The 16,865-nt window shown below is 40.3% G+C and overlaps 1 protein-coding gene across 1 annotated transcript in view; it reads left to right on the forward strand.

Moving 5' to 3' along the window:
- The window catches only part of LOC118328011 (histone deacetylase 7-like), a gene marked incomplete in the record, with an annotated part of 37,831 nt that overhangs the window by 6,921 nt on the left and 14,045 nt on the right, over nt 1–16,865 (forward strand). The window contains 11 exon segments of the mRNA XM_035661596.1: nt 9,669–9,853; nt 10,579–10,666; nt 11,150–11,255; nt 11,419–11,489; nt 12,411–12,524; nt 12,715–12,812; nt 13,448–13,546; nt 14,042–14,195; nt 15,437–15,672; nt 15,893–16,144; nt 16,542–16,740. Coding sequence (XP_035517489.1) covers nt 9,669–9,853; nt 10,579–10,666; nt 11,150–11,255; nt 11,419–11,489; nt 12,411–12,524; nt 12,715–12,812; nt 13,448–13,546; nt 14,042–14,195; nt 15,437–15,672; nt 15,893–16,144; nt 16,542–16,740 — 1,602 coding nt within the window.

Below are 16,865 nucleotides of genomic sequence, written 5' to 3' on the forward strand. Positions count from 1 at the left end.
TCCCCCCCGGGATCTGCACCCATGATTGTGTTACTACAACCCCACTTGTAATGTAGATGCTAGATTTTTATTTCCTCATAAGAATTTTACTTATGTCTTTTTTTTATTCGTGGTCGAGTAAAGGTCTGACTTTATACGTGTTATGAGTGAATAATTTAAACAAAAGAAATGATCAGCTGCTGACCATTTCAGAAATGATCTGCTGCTGACCATTTCATTTCTAAATGTATCCTTTTGTTTTTAGTGAATACTTTTTATTCACCAGTCTTCTGTGTAACCCTTCATTTTAATAAAGCGTGAAGTTTTACACTAGCTTGGACATCCACTAAAGTTGGGCATTTATATTTTGTCACTTAATGATAGTAACAGATCATGTTTAAGGAGACAGGTTCCTTCAGTATGTAGTCTGTTCAATAGCCCCCCCAACATAGAGCTCCAAAACTGTCCAGTGTTGGCTCGCTGGTCCACTGTCAGTGAAAGTTTGATGTGGCCATGGTCCACTGTTAGGCCACAGACACACACACACACACACACACACACAAAGGGCATCCTTACCCTGTTGAGTTCAGCAGATGGAGCCCTCACACCAGCAGTACACACACGGATGAAAATGAGACTCTCAGCAGCTTTTATCAGCAGTTTCACTACCGACAGTCAGAGTCAGTGAGGAGGAGACAGATAAGTGGAGACCAGCTTTCGGCGACGGTGGACTGTCCTCCTCTTACATAATTACCGGAATATTTTTGAAGCGCTGAGCTTAAAGTTAATGTACACAGCTTTGACAGCGGCACGGTTGGGACCAGCGTTTCTGATTTCATTACCAGAAAGGCTTAATGCTACTATTGCAAACCTGGCTGTCAGCTCCTCCGTTGTAGCGTGAAACTGGAAATGCGTCGCGTTTGAACTTCACCTCAGAAAGGTAGGCGATGTTTAACTGTTTTAACGTCCACTGTGAAGTAACGTTAACGCGTTACCTAGAAAACGCGTCTAAAAGTTGTAACAACTTTTTTTTTAAGGTTTAACTTTATTATACTGGTATATGCTGATTTATTGTGTGCAAGAACTCCAGTGAGCTGAAATAGCCTGCTTCATCTGAAATAATGTTTTCCTTTTTTTGTGGTAAAAAGTTGCCAACTATAAATAAACATTTAGTTATATCCACAGTATCCTACTGGCATGCGTTAAAACTCAGCAGGTCTAAAAGCTCATCTAGCTGAGATTTCCAATTGCAGGTAGATGTTTTCACTTTTTCATTTGAAGAAATGCACCAGAGTAATACAAAATGGCTATAATAACTAAATCAGAGTATGTGAACATGTCTGTGACCCAGGTCATGACCTGACCGAGCAAGTTTGAATTAGTAAATACCTTATTATCTGCCTGATTGACTACCTTATTGACTATGTGTAACTCAAGGTAATTATCCTAATCTGACAGGCAACATGACTAATTTAAGGTGAAAAATAGGGCAAATAATTGTGTAATTATGGTGTTAAGGGCCTCATTGTATGTGCAAGTGTAGAATTTCCTACTGGATGTATTTATGCCCATAACGTCATTGAAAAGTTTGACTCATTCACTACTAGGCAACAAATGTTTGGTTGTTTGATAGACCATGGGGTGGGCAGCAGTGTTTCAGTGTGTGTGTGTGTGTGTATGTGTGTGTGTGCGCTGTATTATGATAGTTGTGGTTAAAAATGGTTAAAACCCACCCAAGTCCCTTAAGTCCCTAGAAAATGAAAACACACAGAGACATGCACACACGCGGCAGCCATGCGTGGAATAATGTTCTCATGTGTCCAGGTTTCCTCTCTGGATGGGATGAGGTCATAGCTTCAGTGTTGGTGCGGGGATACAGTTACTTTAGTTTCATGTGGGCCATGCCAAAGGAATCGACACCATCTACACTCCTTTGCCCCCTTTTCTGATGCCTTTTAAATATCTCCCTCACTCCTTCATTTTTCCTCTCATCTCAGATATCCAGCAGTGACAGGATTATCATTATTGCTTTGAATGGGTAAATGTGTACTTGTGTGCATGCGTGGTTGTCTCTGCAGCATGCAAATACTGTATCCATGCACGTTTGTGTGTTACAAAAGTACAGCAATGAATAAAGACTTTGTTTATAATAACCGTCCCTTTATGCTTCTTGATCAGTGTCATCTTACACAAACTGTTGATCACAAAGGCCCTGTTGCTCTGCTAGTTGTGACAGCCTGTGGGGTTTGGCTTTGTCATAGTCGCACACGCTGAATAGGCCTCATATGGCTGTAGGCTCAAGTGAAACTTTAACACCATCATCTTACATTGGAGATGTGGGAATTGTCTTTGTTTTTCTGTCTGAAGGGGTTTGTCTACATTCTTGTACACCAAGATATTTTGATGTCAACATAAGTCAGCTCTTTCCTTCTCCAGCTGGCGTCAGCTGTGACTCATACTCTGGCCTAAAAAGTTGAAAGGCAATGCTTCAGTTCATATAACTCGTATGACGGTTACACTGCAAGGTGGTTGCTAGTGGTCAGTGTTGTTTTTACTTGCTCTTGAGGTATAAAGTCTCTATAACCCTCTAATAGAATTCAATGTTATTTAAAACACATTTCTTCCTCAGCATTCAACTCACAGTGTGGTTTAACACATACTGTAGAGAAACAGAGGTGTGCTAGTTGTTTTGGTTTTCTTTTCTGAGTTTCATTGAGTTGGCTAAGAAATGAATGTACATTTATTCGGAAGAAAATCTGTGAGCCCAAACTCTGTAATTCAAATGTTATTGCGTAAAACATGACTTACATGATCATGACAATTAATCAGAATATTACCAAAATATTTGCATACATTTTCTGTCAAAAGACTAATCAGTTCAGCTCTACATGGGACACATGGGATATGTCTTTAATGTCTTCAGATGAATAAATTGAGGATATTAACGTTTGGTGGATTGTTTCTTTTTTTTTTTTACTTTGCATGTTGCATAGATGACTGAGATGACCAGTGAGATACCTCCCACCACTACTTATTTTGAGTGTTTTTGAAGAGTGTTTAACCATAGCTGAGTAAACACTGATAGAGAGGCTTGTTGGATTAGCTTCTTTATTGACCCCTCTATTGACCCCATTTATAGTAAGAAGCCTAACAAAAACAAAGTCATATTTAGTCATCAGGCCATCATCAGATATCCATTTTGGGTATACCTTTGTGCTGCAGGCTAGTTGTGAAAGTGAATATCAACCTTTTCCCAGGACAGATAACCTTTAAAAGTCCCCAGTGTTTTCCCAGTGTGAGCCACAGCAGTGTACTGACAATAGGAACAGTGTTCTGGACCGGCCAGAGCCCCAGATCACATTTCCTGTTCCTGATTTAAGATCAACTCAGCTGACTACTGATACACTCTGCTCCTCAAAAACACAGCAACAGGACCATTTTTCTGCTTGTGTATCATGCGAGATGGCAAAAGATGGAGAGTATTAGGGTAATCAACAAAGTTCAAACAAAGACAATTACTTTATCAAAACCAGCAGTAAAAGCAGGCTTGTATCAGAAGACAGTAACCTTTTTCTTACTGACTGCAGGGTGTATTTGAAACAAAGAAGTCCTTCTATGTACACAGTTTTCTAACCTAGTGTGCAATAGCAGACAGTAGTACACAGTATACTGCTAACACATGGGCGACTTATAGTAGGAAGTGGGCATGAAAACCTGTTCTCTCAGTCAAATCATCATCATACCAGACAGCGGGTTTTTACATGTAAAAACAGATATAGTGTTTCTGTGTGTGGGTGTGTAAAGGCCACATTTTCCCAGGGGACCTCTGGCAATGATGGATTACACAGCAGAGGTGTATGTTTGTAGGTGGAGATGAGGTGCACAGACCACTGACCTGAATCAGTCCATGCTTAGATATCAGTCGCTGTTTCTTTTGAAGTACATAAAGGAAGTCAGTTGTTGTTCCAGTCAGGTCAAATGGTGGCTCATGTCTTAATTTGCATAATTGACGGCAATGTTAAGGTGATAGTTTGTGTGTGGTATGTCTGAATGAGGGTGTATATGAGTACTAATATACTGTGTCAATACTCTCTGTTATGAACTTTGAGCACCTGCTCGGCCATGAAAGTATCAGTGTCAATTCTTTTAGCAGGAGCACATATTGTGTGTGCCCTCGGGCAAGACAGAGTTTCAGTCTCATGCCAACCTTATGACAGCACCCTGGGACAAATTTAGCTCTATTTTTTCCCTGCCAAAAAAGATGACCCTTTGGAACATACAGGAGGAAAAAAATGAAACCATTTCAACAATTGTCAGTCTGTATTTGGTTGTGAGTAATCAAGCTGGAGAATCACACTAAAGAGCACACTAGCTTGTGACACATACACACAACTCTACAGTGAGCTGACGACCCCTCATCTTTTTCCCGTGCCGCCTCAGGGACACAACATCAAGAGAGGTCTTATAACTGTGTGACCTCTAAACTTTCTGTTGAAGAGAGGGGCAGAGGCAGCACAGAACAGTTCAGATGACTATGAGAAAAAGAAAGAAAAGGTTAAACGATGAAATAGTCTCATGCTTGTGCTGTTATCCTGTTGACAGTCAAGTGTAGTAATGTATGTCTTATGTTATGGCATAATAAGTTGTTACTTCATAAACCTTGACGGGGGGAAGGAAATGAGCTCTGTGGTATGCTTTACAGAGTTTATTGCTATAGTAAACAAATGCGAAACATCTGATAATGTGTGATAACGGCCGCATTTTTGACATGACAACGTTTTTTGACAAGGATTCCTCAGATTTTGTTAGGATTGAAAGAAAAAGCTAATTTGATACATTTGTGTTTTGGGGTTTTGGACAGACAAGGCAAGCGATTTAAAGTCATAACATTGTCTGACATGTAATATTAAAACAATATCCAAACATTTAATTGGGAAAAAATGGTGTAGTTGCAACCATAAAAAAATGTGAAAGACAGGTTATTACAGTTATTAAGAAAAAAAAAATTATATAATTAAGAATTTTAAAATCTTAAACTTGAATCAAGAGAGAGTCAAACATACTCGAAAATGCAGGCTATAAAACAAGCAATTTCTGTTCACTTATGCCCATACTGGAAGTAACCAGTATTATCAAATATCATCAGCTTACTCTCAGTGGTTGACTGTTGTAAACTCATTCTCTATCTACATCTATTTGCAGTAGGACTGATATATATGAGGCTGAAGTTATTGACATCCACTCGAACACACACCATACACATACAGAAGCATATGTGGACAATTGGGAATGCTATTAATACACTTATAAGCACACACACATGCCACACACTCATAAAAAACAAGTGGTGTGATGCTATTAATATGTAGAGAAACAGCAACGTACTAACTCAATGTCATCAAACATATGTGCACTTGCTTGATTACACACGATAACACAAGCGTTTACTAACAGGTGACACTAAAAATAAACCGGCATGGTTACATATACTCAAACTTGCACAAAGAGCCACAGTGTTCTTCTAAAGAAACAAATGCACACTATTAATACACTGGCACCAACGCCAGCACTGATGCACTGATACACGTGTACACACACCCTCAACTGTCGCACAAGCAGATCCTACTTATGCAAACACAAAGACCTGCTGTGTACACTCAAAAGAAACAACTGCAAACTATTAATATCTTGGCGTGTATAGGATGGACACACACAAGCATACACACATATGGATGCACACATAAGGAGATTGATACTCCAGCTGCTCGGAAGCAGAGGGACAGAATGTCCCCAACAGCTGTGGATTCCTCTAAGGACGGGGGAGGGACGGAGAAAAGGACGGAGGGATAGGTGGTAGGCTGGGGGAACCGCTGAAGGTGGCCAGCATGGTGGAGTAGCTGTCATAAAATTGCAATTGTGTTTGTGAGTGGGTCTGCTAATACAGGACTCAGTGTCAGCCAGATTAAGAACATAATTAATTTACACTCAGCACAAGTTGGCATGCTTGATATCTTACTAGAAACCATATTAATATTATTTTTTTATATTTCACATAGCATTTTGTCTCTGAACTCCTGCTCTTTCTGCTTTGTTGCTTGTCTAACCAGGCATAACCCTCAAACCCGCTGCCTGTGTTTATGTATACAAATAGTAACTAGCACGTCCTGACTTCCAGACTTAACTCTGTCCAATACCACTGTGGAGTTCGCACCAGCCCAACAATAAAAAAGTACATTTTAGGGCTTCAGTGTGGATATAAATACTGCCACACACCTCTAACTCTCAAGCGGCAGAAATTTAGCCCGTCAACCAAAATAGCAGCTTCGTCTTGCCTAAATGAACCAAGAGGATGTTATGGTGCAGACTAACTTTAGAAACAGGAAGTCACTGTTTCTGTGTGAGTGTGTCTGTGTCTGTGTGTGTGCATGTGTGTGTGCGCGCGTGTGTGCACCAGTAACGCCTATGCATGTGTGCAGGTGTGTGTGTTAGTGCTTCAGTGTATTTCTGCAGAAGCACACAGAAAGTGCATGATGGTTGTGAAACGAATATACAGAAACCAGAAGTTTGTCTCCTGTCTATTTTTAGCCCCACAACGCTCAAATGAGAGACAGAGAAGCACACACAAAGATCTTATCTAGATGCAGTTCTGCTTATTTTTAAAACATTCCAGATTTCTTCTTATAAATAACATATATATTTTTTTTATATGTGTATCTTGCACTTTCAAAGCACAATTGATAAAAGCACAGTAGAAAACAATGTTGGCCAAAAATATCACTGCACTACTTTTTTGTAATGTAATGTTGAAACAAGTGTGTACTGTAATTGTTCTCTTGATAAGATGATAGCTTTTGAAATCTTTCAGGGTTAGGTTGGAAGAAATCATAACTGTTTAGTTGGCCCTTTAAATGTATCATGTGGTGACTAAACTGGTTTGTGTCCAGTCATATAATGAGTCACACTGTAACTCTGCACTGCAGCTTTAGTGTCAGTACAAAAACTCAGCCAAACATATTTTAGTGGAGGAGTGGCTTTTCCTTTAAAACTGAAGAAAGATACAGAAAAAGTCACCCACTATGTGTCTCTGGGAGGACGTTTAAGGTCACATTGTTGTAGAATTCAAATAAGTATGGTTGCTGCAGTCTGGTCTACGCTGTATTTTCAGGGTAAAAATATACCACAGGTGTTTCTTTTCTGTTTAGATGAGAAGTAAGACTGACTTCCTGATCATTTCCTTTCTCTCAGGGGAGCTGACTTGTTTGGTAATCATACGCGTGGATGTGTGTGTGAGAAAGTGTATGCAGATTATTTGAGTCCCCACCACTCTAAACACACAGACATTCTTTTGGTAGTACATACTGATCTGCTGTAACTGGTACTTCCTGTTTAACCTTTCATTTTTTTTGTTTTTTTTTAAAACTGTTTTTTGAATAACAGTTTTTTTAAAAAAAACAAGCCTCTTCAACTTCATCAGTGACATACTGTCACACAGGCTTGAACCAACCGAAAGTCGGACAGGTTGAAATATTTCAGAGATTAAGTTTTGTCTGACATGTCTTTGCATCCTTGAGTTACCTGGCAAGGCAGGATTCCAGTGACATAGGAGAACCATGCAGAGCAAGAAGCATGTCAATTGCAGGCATATTTTTACAGGAGGCTCATCATGCTGTATTTATTTTTATCTCTACGAGATAATCATCATGCATCATGAATCAAAGTTTGTCTATATTTTTGTTTGTCTCTGTTTCACACATAAAGAAAACAACAGAACACACAGCTGTCCCACAAACAAATAGTGTTATTATGAACTCTGTATTGGGCTATCAAGCAGGACAACAGAACTGAAACCACTTGCCTTAAACTGTACGATATTATCTTGCACTGTAAATAGTTCTGGTCTTATTAACTCCCTGCCTGATTGTTTCATGTGTATAAGTGTCACTTGACCTGCAGTAATAAGACCGTGGGAGTGTTTTCTTCTTCAGAGGAATTCTGTCTTGTCAAAACGCCTTCACAGATATAATTACGTCTTACTCTGAGTCAGTCTTGCTGTCGGGAAAGATGACCAAATAACACTGCCTGGGTCTGTACTACCTACTGTGTGACTCCTGAAATAGGGAAGTTTAGTGCCTAGTTTGAGCCTGTATGGAGGCTTGTTTTGGGCCGTTTTGTTGCACTAGTGATATGCTGTTAGCTTCATTAAGCTAATGAACCATTTTTGCTGGATCTACTGTTAATTCTGATAGTAGACAGGCCTTCAAATTCTGTATTTAACTCAGACTAGGTGTTTAACTAGAAACACCATGTACTTATCTGCATCTGCACCTTATTAATGTAGTTGGTTTGAGAACGTAAACGTCTATTTAACTCCAAAAACAAGTGAATAATGAAGTGAATAATTGCGATGCAAGTATGTTATTCCGACATATCGCAGTGTGAGAGGTAGTTCTTGAAAAGTTGGAACTGTATTACAGTGCTGTCCACAGCAGGTAACAATTCAGCAGCGTATGCCAGTAAAAAAGAATCCACTTACAGGAATTCTGAGTAATGTTGAGTAACATTTTGTGTTGCAGTCATTCAGGCACACAGGTTCAGTAAATTTCCATGTCCTTCCCTTCCTCCCACTGTCCCTCTACCCTAGAGGGAGCAAGGTGTCTCCTTCCATACTGTGTCTGTCTACACTTTTGTATCAGTTCTGAAACATTTCTCACCATGTTTAATGGTTTCTGGTGTCAGTGGTATTGACACGTGAAAACAGTATCAAGTTATCTGTGAGCTCGCATATGTTTTTGTCTTGTTGTTGTGGCTGATCATGTTACCAGTTATCATTAGCCTTCTTCTCTCGTGTTTTATAGGTGATACCATCAGGCCCACATTGTGCCATGCATGCTACAGTTAAATCATTCGAGGTGAAAGTAACATTTAGCATATGTTCTATGCTCCAACATATTTACAGTGGCATTTGTATTTCATAAACGGATCAAAACCTTTTCACACTCCCCTACACCTATAAAAAGACATCTGTCTTTCATTAGGGCACTCAAGCTTGGTTCAATTGTCTCACTCATGCTAAATTTAGCTTTTTATTTCTTTCATTTTAGTAAAACCTGGAAGAGGGATGACAGATTGATGTACCTGACCGAAATGCCTTGACCACACAATGTTCAAATCTAACTCCCCACCCTGTTTCCTTCAATCTTTCTTTCTTTTGTGCCCCTCCAACCCCAACACACACAAACACCCCTCTGTTTTGCTTTTCTGAATGCAGTTTTGGACAATAGCCAATTCACTTGAGGCAGGAAGACTTGAATGAAATGAAATATGACTGGTGAACGTGCAGAGTTCAAGTACAAGTACACATCTGTGCATACACTTACGCCAAATAAACTGAGTGCACTCTTGATCATGTTTATGTAAAGCCCAGGCAGTAAATGACGCTCCAATTGTTCTTGGACTTCTTGTGAAAATCTGTTAAAACCATGCTTTCTCAGGTAAACATGATTTTAATGTGTTATCTACTGGGCATCAAAGATATTTGCACTACTTTTAATTCTATTAATGACCTTTTTTTAATCCATAAATAATCCCTTTCCCACGTTGACACCCTAACCAGTGTTAGACAGTGATTCATCTAATTCAACCCTTTGACTAACTGATTTGTTATTTTCTCCCTCCCTCTCCTCTTGTAGTGGATGTGATCATCAGCAATCAGGTTTCATTGTCCATGCATGGGGAGCAGCCCATGGACCTAAGTGTGACCCAGAGGTTGTTGCATCCAGGCCCAGATTCGGCCATGCTGGCCCCCCACCCTCCCTTCTTCCTGGGACCCCTCACCTCTCAGCATTGCTCCCAGTTTTCGCAGCAGCACTTGCAGGTAAGGACAAACATGTGTGTCATAAGGACAACACTGCAAATGCTGCAAACATAACCAGCAACAGAGTGTGAAGTGGGTATGAGTGTGACATTGGTGGTTGGGTGATTGGATGAATACATCGACTAAATCTGAATTTATGTGTTTAAATCATCAAGGCTCTTATACTTTAATATTTCTATATCATCACCATTCAGTACATGAACAAAGACTTAATATTACTCAGTATGCTTGTGACATTTTGTTTTATTTGAGTGAGGGTGAGATGACCAGAGGCAGATCAGCCTCCTCTCACATTAACCACAATAACAAGCTAGCTGCTTTTGCCACATGCCTTTACACAGGTTAAATGCTCAGCACAAATGAGTAAGAACCAGGGCAGGTTACAGGAAATAGACCACCTTCTCAGCATTCGATTCTGATAGATGCTGATCATGGATCAGCTGGTTGGTGCTGCACCTTTAGTGGTATATTTCTTTAGTTTAACATAAAGTCTCATTTTTCCTTTTTTATTTAACATTTATTTAGGCATGTGCTCTCATTGAGACTCATTTTCAAGATAGACCTGGTCAAGATAAAAGCAACAATACAATGCAGAGTTACAGACAGACAGGACATTGTATGCAGTATTGGTACTATTCAGTTATGTTTGTTATTGTCTTCCTGTGCCAGTAGCAATGTTTTTCACCTTTTGTGCAAATCAAATGTCTTTGTTTTTTTCCTCTCAGTATAACATTGACCATAGGCAAAGAGAGATGGAGGAGGAGAAAAGAGAAGAGTTACAACAGCTGATAAAAAAGAGTAAAAATGAGCAAAGTGAGTATCAGATGTAATGTATTTCTCCATAATGTAATGTGCTTTCGTTGGTTCCCTAAAAAGACCATTTGGTTGTTGACATGCTCTGATCTGAGTCATATCACACTGTAGGTTTCAATGAGAAAGAGGGGGAATTCCAACACTACTGTGATGTATTTTCAGATTCCAAGGAAATTTGTACTCATATCAAACCAAAGTCACACAAACATACTTGTTTCAGCAAACAGTTTTTATTTTTACCATGTTGAGGAAATGAAGAGAAAATAGAGGAAAGTGACAAATATCCTGGATCCTATCTCAGAAGTCTCCTGACTTCTTATTTATACTACAGTAATATACAGTACTTTGTGTAATCAAAAACATTTAATCTTTATTTTATATTATCATCAGCTCCACTGGTGGCTGTTGGTCTACCAATTTTATGTCTTTACATGATCCAAATCAGTATCTTTTTCCTGATGAAGTGACTTTATTAACTGGTAGGTGCTGTAGCCAGTCCTCTGGTGAAGCAGAAACTTCGGGAACACATTATCATGAAGAGCCATGACAGAGTTACTCCCAACCACTGCAGTCCTACACCAGGATACAGGTGAGAGAGACAAATGGGCAGTTTTTGCAAAAAAATACAATAAGGGCTCCTGCAGGGCTCCGGAAGGCCTCTTTCTTTTCTGATTTTAATCAAAGTAATACAATAAAAACCAAATCTCTTGATACCGACTCATGAGTTCAATATATATGTTTTGGTTACCTAGGCTCCCGGTTCCTGACATGTCCCCAAAGGCTCAGCCTACACCCTGTGACCATCTGCAGCTGCGCAGGACAGGTGAGATACCTCTGGTTTTTTGTGTCTGTGATGGGGCTTCCCACCCTGAGCTTAAAGCTGTGAAGCTCACTGGTGATTTTCCATTTCAGGCCTGTTCTGTAGCAATCTCTGTGTAATTTGAGTTAGGCTCAAAGTCATCTGACTGCATAGTTCAGTGGGATATTTTGTTCAGTGTTATGCTTTTCACTGTCTCAGCAAACTGTCATTATGTTACATATTCTGTACTAGAGAATGAGAAATTGAGGGAGAGAATGAATGTACCCAGGAGTGTCCTTTCCAGTGAAACTAAGGAAACTCATTAAGCACCAGACCTGCAGGGCCAGAGAGAAACTGAACAGTCATAAAATAAACAGCGACTGCAAGAGACAAAGAAGTTACATAAGTTTAACTAAGGTATGTGTAAAATGAACTGCGTGAGAGTCCAGGTCTCCCTCACCGTGTGAATGAGAGTGGGAGTGGTTTCGTCTTCCTGTACATATCTGCATGTACACTAACCATTCAAAATACCATTATTTGTTTTTGTTGCCCTAGAACCCTTAGGTGCCAGCATGCACACACCCTCTAGTGCTTTTTTTGGCTCAGTGGCAACACAAAGCTCCCTTTTATCTGTTCTGAGCCAGCCACTGATTGATTGTTTTGTTTGGGCTTATTAGAGCCTGACCAATGTAAACATGGAACTTTTTTATGCTATAGACCAGAGTTGAGGTATTTTCTTGGTTCAGATGTGCTACAGATTGTTTTAACTTGGTTTTGTAATGGAAATTGAGTGCATCGTTATAATGTGTGCATTACTCAATGAGAGTGTTCTTTCTGATGTAGAAGAAGAAGTTTATCATCTGTGAGTTTAAAAGTACTAGGTATCTGGATAATTATGTGTGTGTTTCTTCACATATTCATTTGTGTATATTTGTGTGTGTGCAGTCTCTGAGCCCACTCTGAAGTGGAAGATAAAGAAGCTCATCAGTACAAGGCCAAACCCGCTGCAGCGTAAGATCAGTGCCCCTCCAACTGTCAAGCATAGGACAGAAACTCTGGGTAGAGTATCTACATTTACCTTTAACACTTTCATCATCTTACCCTTCTGTTTTATTTGCATCGCAATGCTGCTATGATGTACCATTTCTAACTGTTACTTTTCAGCATGAAACTGTGCTGACACAGATGTGTTCTGAGAGTGTTGGCTATTATGAGTTGATAGACGTGTCTCAATTCTGCTGTCACCCAGACTCATCTCCCAGCAGCAGCAGCACCCCAGCATCTGGGAGCAGCTCACCCAACGACAGCCTCCATTCAGATAATGGGGCCCTCCCTCTGGCTCATGAGGTGAACCCTTCTTTTATATTCATACTACAGCAAATTTAGACTTTTTTATCCACATTAACATACTAAGAAAGGGTTCAGTGTCCTGTTCAAGCATACATCAACAGGGGACAAAAACAACAAAAAATGTATAATGGTACTTACTGTGTGTCACTCGGGTTTTGTTGGAAATTTTATCTGTACAACCACCAACAGCTAAATGTTGAAGGTGTGTTAAATGCAGTACAGTAATAGTGCCCGATGCTTTAAACAGTGAGATTTAAGAAGACCAGATGGCTCATTACACAAAAACATGTTACTTGATCACTCCTCATCTAATTAAAACATTAATATAAATACATTTACTATTTACTATACTGTACTTACATAATTTTCCTGGCTGGTTAAAACAATAGTGTGGGTTTTTAACACACAAGTCCATTTTAATAGAATCAGAATGTATTACCTGTGAAAAAGTTAATATATTAATATATTTAAGCTCAACTTGTTGCTCTCAGTATATGGCGCTAAGGGGAGAAGTAAAGTTAACTTTACATAAGTGTGTGTTATTTGTTATGTTGTGTGATGGTGGGATCGTTTTTATTTGACTAATTGTATGTACAGATAATCTCTATAATGAATATTTCTGTCCCATTCAGGCACAAAGGTTGCTGCTGAAGGATGGTAGTTTGGCTCATTTCACCTTGCCTCCCAACCCCACTGCCATGCCCAACATCACTGCTGGACTTCCTGCACAGGTGAGCGATGATACCTTCTAGGGTTCCCTTCAGAATCAATATTAATTTATGTCACAGTAACACTACAAACAAGTTCCTGAATCATGTATCAATTGAAAGGATGAATTAAGCAAATTTACTGATCACATACACACACATTCATGCTATGGATGTGTGTGTATCTAGAACTGAATGTATAAAATAGTGTCTGCCCATTTGAACACTTATAGAAACATGCGGTGTATTCAGGCTTTCACTTCCCTCTTGATCTCTGTGGTGCTTTCATATCTTGTGAATCAGTCATGTGATTTACTCACTTGATGAAATTGTTAACATGTTTCTTGAGTCTATCTGTACATTCAGAACAGCCCATTAATCCCTGTTCCTATGCTCCAACCCTTGATTTTGATTATTTGTGTAACGCTGCAACCATGATGAGGGCTTCCCTAATTCCTAGTAATCCCTCTAGCATTTCTTACCATCATCTCCCCTCTTCTCTGTTCTCTCCCCATGCAGTCTGACCTGCGAGTAGCAAGGCCGTTGGCGGTATCTGCCCTACATCAGGTCTACCTGCCTCTGGATGGAAGCAATGCAGCCCTGGGTCAGCGCCTACAGCCAGTGCTCATACTGGAACCACATACCGGACTGGTGCACTCCCAACTTGTCTCTCGTGAGTTGTGTAACTGGAAATACCTTACCTACCCCTAGAGGGTTAAATGAAGAACATCAAATTCTTGGACCTTGCTCTTGATGATTTACATGTCCACCACAGCATGTGGGGGAGATGTGAATCAACTAACAACTAACAACTAACATGTTTACGTTCATCATCAGTTGAAGAGGAGTGCTCTGGACCATTAACACTGTGTTTGATCCCCTGAGCTTCTTAGCTCCAGTGAGAGTACAAGGAAGGCTACTTTTAACATAGTTCATCTCTCAAGGTATTTATTGGGCCACACATCTGCCCACAGAGAAATTCATAGAAGAGCAGAGCAGAGAGGGCAGGACTAGAGGCCAATAGGATAAATGTTTTTCCTCGCTGTTTTAGTTCTGATACACTTTCAAAGGCTCCAGATATTGATATATATCATTTTGGACACATCAATTAAGGCAATCGCTGCTGTTATGTCATGTACCTTAAAATAACTACTGTGTAGGGCCAAGGTTAGTTTTGTCCTTGGCAAAGCCAAACCGGCACCTTCGGCAGAGTCACCATCCCTAGATTTGTACTGCAAATTGAGCTGTTTTGGCAGGACAGCTATAGAGCACTAACTGGCTGACTGGGTCAAGTGTTTTTTTGCTTAAGCCTGTGAGCATCAAACAATATTTCCTTTGAGCTGATCCAACAACAGTTGTGGAACTCTGTCCCAAGGCCATAGCCCTCCTGGTTGATGTGAAGGTTCATTTCAACCTTTCCAAGATAGGACGTTTGGTAAGGAAAGTTGTAAAGTTGATATTTTTGTTTAATGTTTTATTCATTTAAGTCCTGCCAATCTCAACAAAAAGCCTGTGATGAATTAACGACCTCAATAACGACTTTCATGTAGGTGTGTAAGTTCAGGGTCCTGGTGTTAAAGTAACACTTACACCTCTCCAGTTAGAGCAAGTCAAAATGTCTGCTATGAAAAAGGCCTGTTTATTTCAAATCAGAGAGTGTAGGAACATCTGTCTACTACATTTCTTTTGCTTAAATATTATAGACTGTACAAGGGTGCCCTCTACTGGGAACTTGATGGTGATGCAGGTATATTTCACCCTGCACTTCACTTTCTCTTTCTGAGTCAGATATGTTTTTGTCATGTTTGGCATCTTTTTTCTCAGCCTCCCCATGTACCTTTATTCTTCTGCCTCCTCTCCTTCTGTCTGCCCTTATCTTTATTAACTTGTTCGTCTCTCTCCTCCCCTCTGCAGTTCATGGTTTGAGCTCGGTTCCTCTGCAGCACCAGCTTCATCCGTCCAGAAGGGAAGGAGTAGTTACCTTGCCCTCCCACAAACGCCTGGAACGAACACGTTCAGAGCCTCCGCCCTACAGCCACTCATCCCTTACTGTGCATGCCAACCATCACACACACACCCAGCACCACCTGCCGCAGCTATGCCATAAGAGCGGGCTGGAGAGGTTCAAGCAAAATACACACCTGAGCAAGGTGAGAGGAGGCATAGACACAAGCATGACACACAGAAATAAACAAACTAGTTAGCGTTAATACTGACAGTGGCCGATACTATGGAGTCTTTGTGTGGACTGCATGGATTTACTTTATTAAAAAATATTAAAAGTTTGAAATATAGAAATCATTTGCTATTATCAGCTATATACAAATGCACAAGAATTTTAAACACTGTAAAACTTATACCTTATATTAGCTCACAAGCAAGTCCACTGAGAAGCCTCGCCTGACACAGATCCCATCGGAGGATATGGATCTGGAGGAGATTGGATCAGCATCTGGTTCTGGTTCAGGACCAGGGTCCGTGTGCAGCTCTGAACCAGGCTCAGTGTCTGAGGACGGCTATCACAGGAGACAGAGCACTGCCAGCACAGACTCAGTTTACGACACAGAGTCCACTACCTCCTCACGGGAGAGCTTGATCGAGCCCTCACATCCTTTCAGTCAGGTACTAAATTGCTGAATAATTATATTTCATATTTTAGTTTGTAATAGAATACATTATTGATCATGTGACTAATGCCAAAGAAAAACTAAACTAAAACAAATGATCTTTTGGAACATTAGTTTTTGACATTAGAGGGCGCTGTAGCTTTATTATACAAAATTAAAAGAGTGAGTTATAGTATTCTGGCAGCATGCTTGGCAATGCTGAATTTTCTTCATCAGTTGCTTGTTCTAGACAAGCAACATTAAATTGACCAAATAATGAGAAGTTGCAATGTACTAGAGAGGCATTTGACTTATGAGTATCTAAGTTTTCCAGTAAGTCTCTGCCTTGCTGCTGCTGGTAAATGTTTCTTCATTCCCTGTTCTCCTCTTCACCTACTGCCTGGGAACCACAGAGGCAAGTGATCCTTAGACCGGGTCTCCAGCTGGACTCCCCAGGTGTGTCTGCCCTGATTTGGCCTCACCAGCCTGTGTTTCGGACCCAGTCCTCCCCAGCCTCCACCTCCCTACCTCCTCCTCCACATCCACCCACCACCATACCTTCTCTGTCACTGTCCAGCCCTGCTGCAGATGCCCAGCTACGCTTTACCACAGGTGAGGGACACTTCTTTGATCAGGAAAATATGAAAAGAAGCCATGAATCCCATCACATTTTTGTACCATGAAATACTGAAGAAGGAAAATAAGGTAAAGAGATGGTGTGTGTGTTTGTTTGTGTG

This window comes from Morone saxatilis, unplaced genomic scaffold (assembly GCF_004916995.1).
Source record: "Morone saxatilis isolate NCDOM2014 unplaced genomic scaffold, NCSU_SB_2.0 Contig18, whole genome shotgun sequence".
Lineage (NCBI taxonomy): Eukaryota > Metazoa > Chordata > Actinopteri > Moronidae > Morone > Morone saxatilis.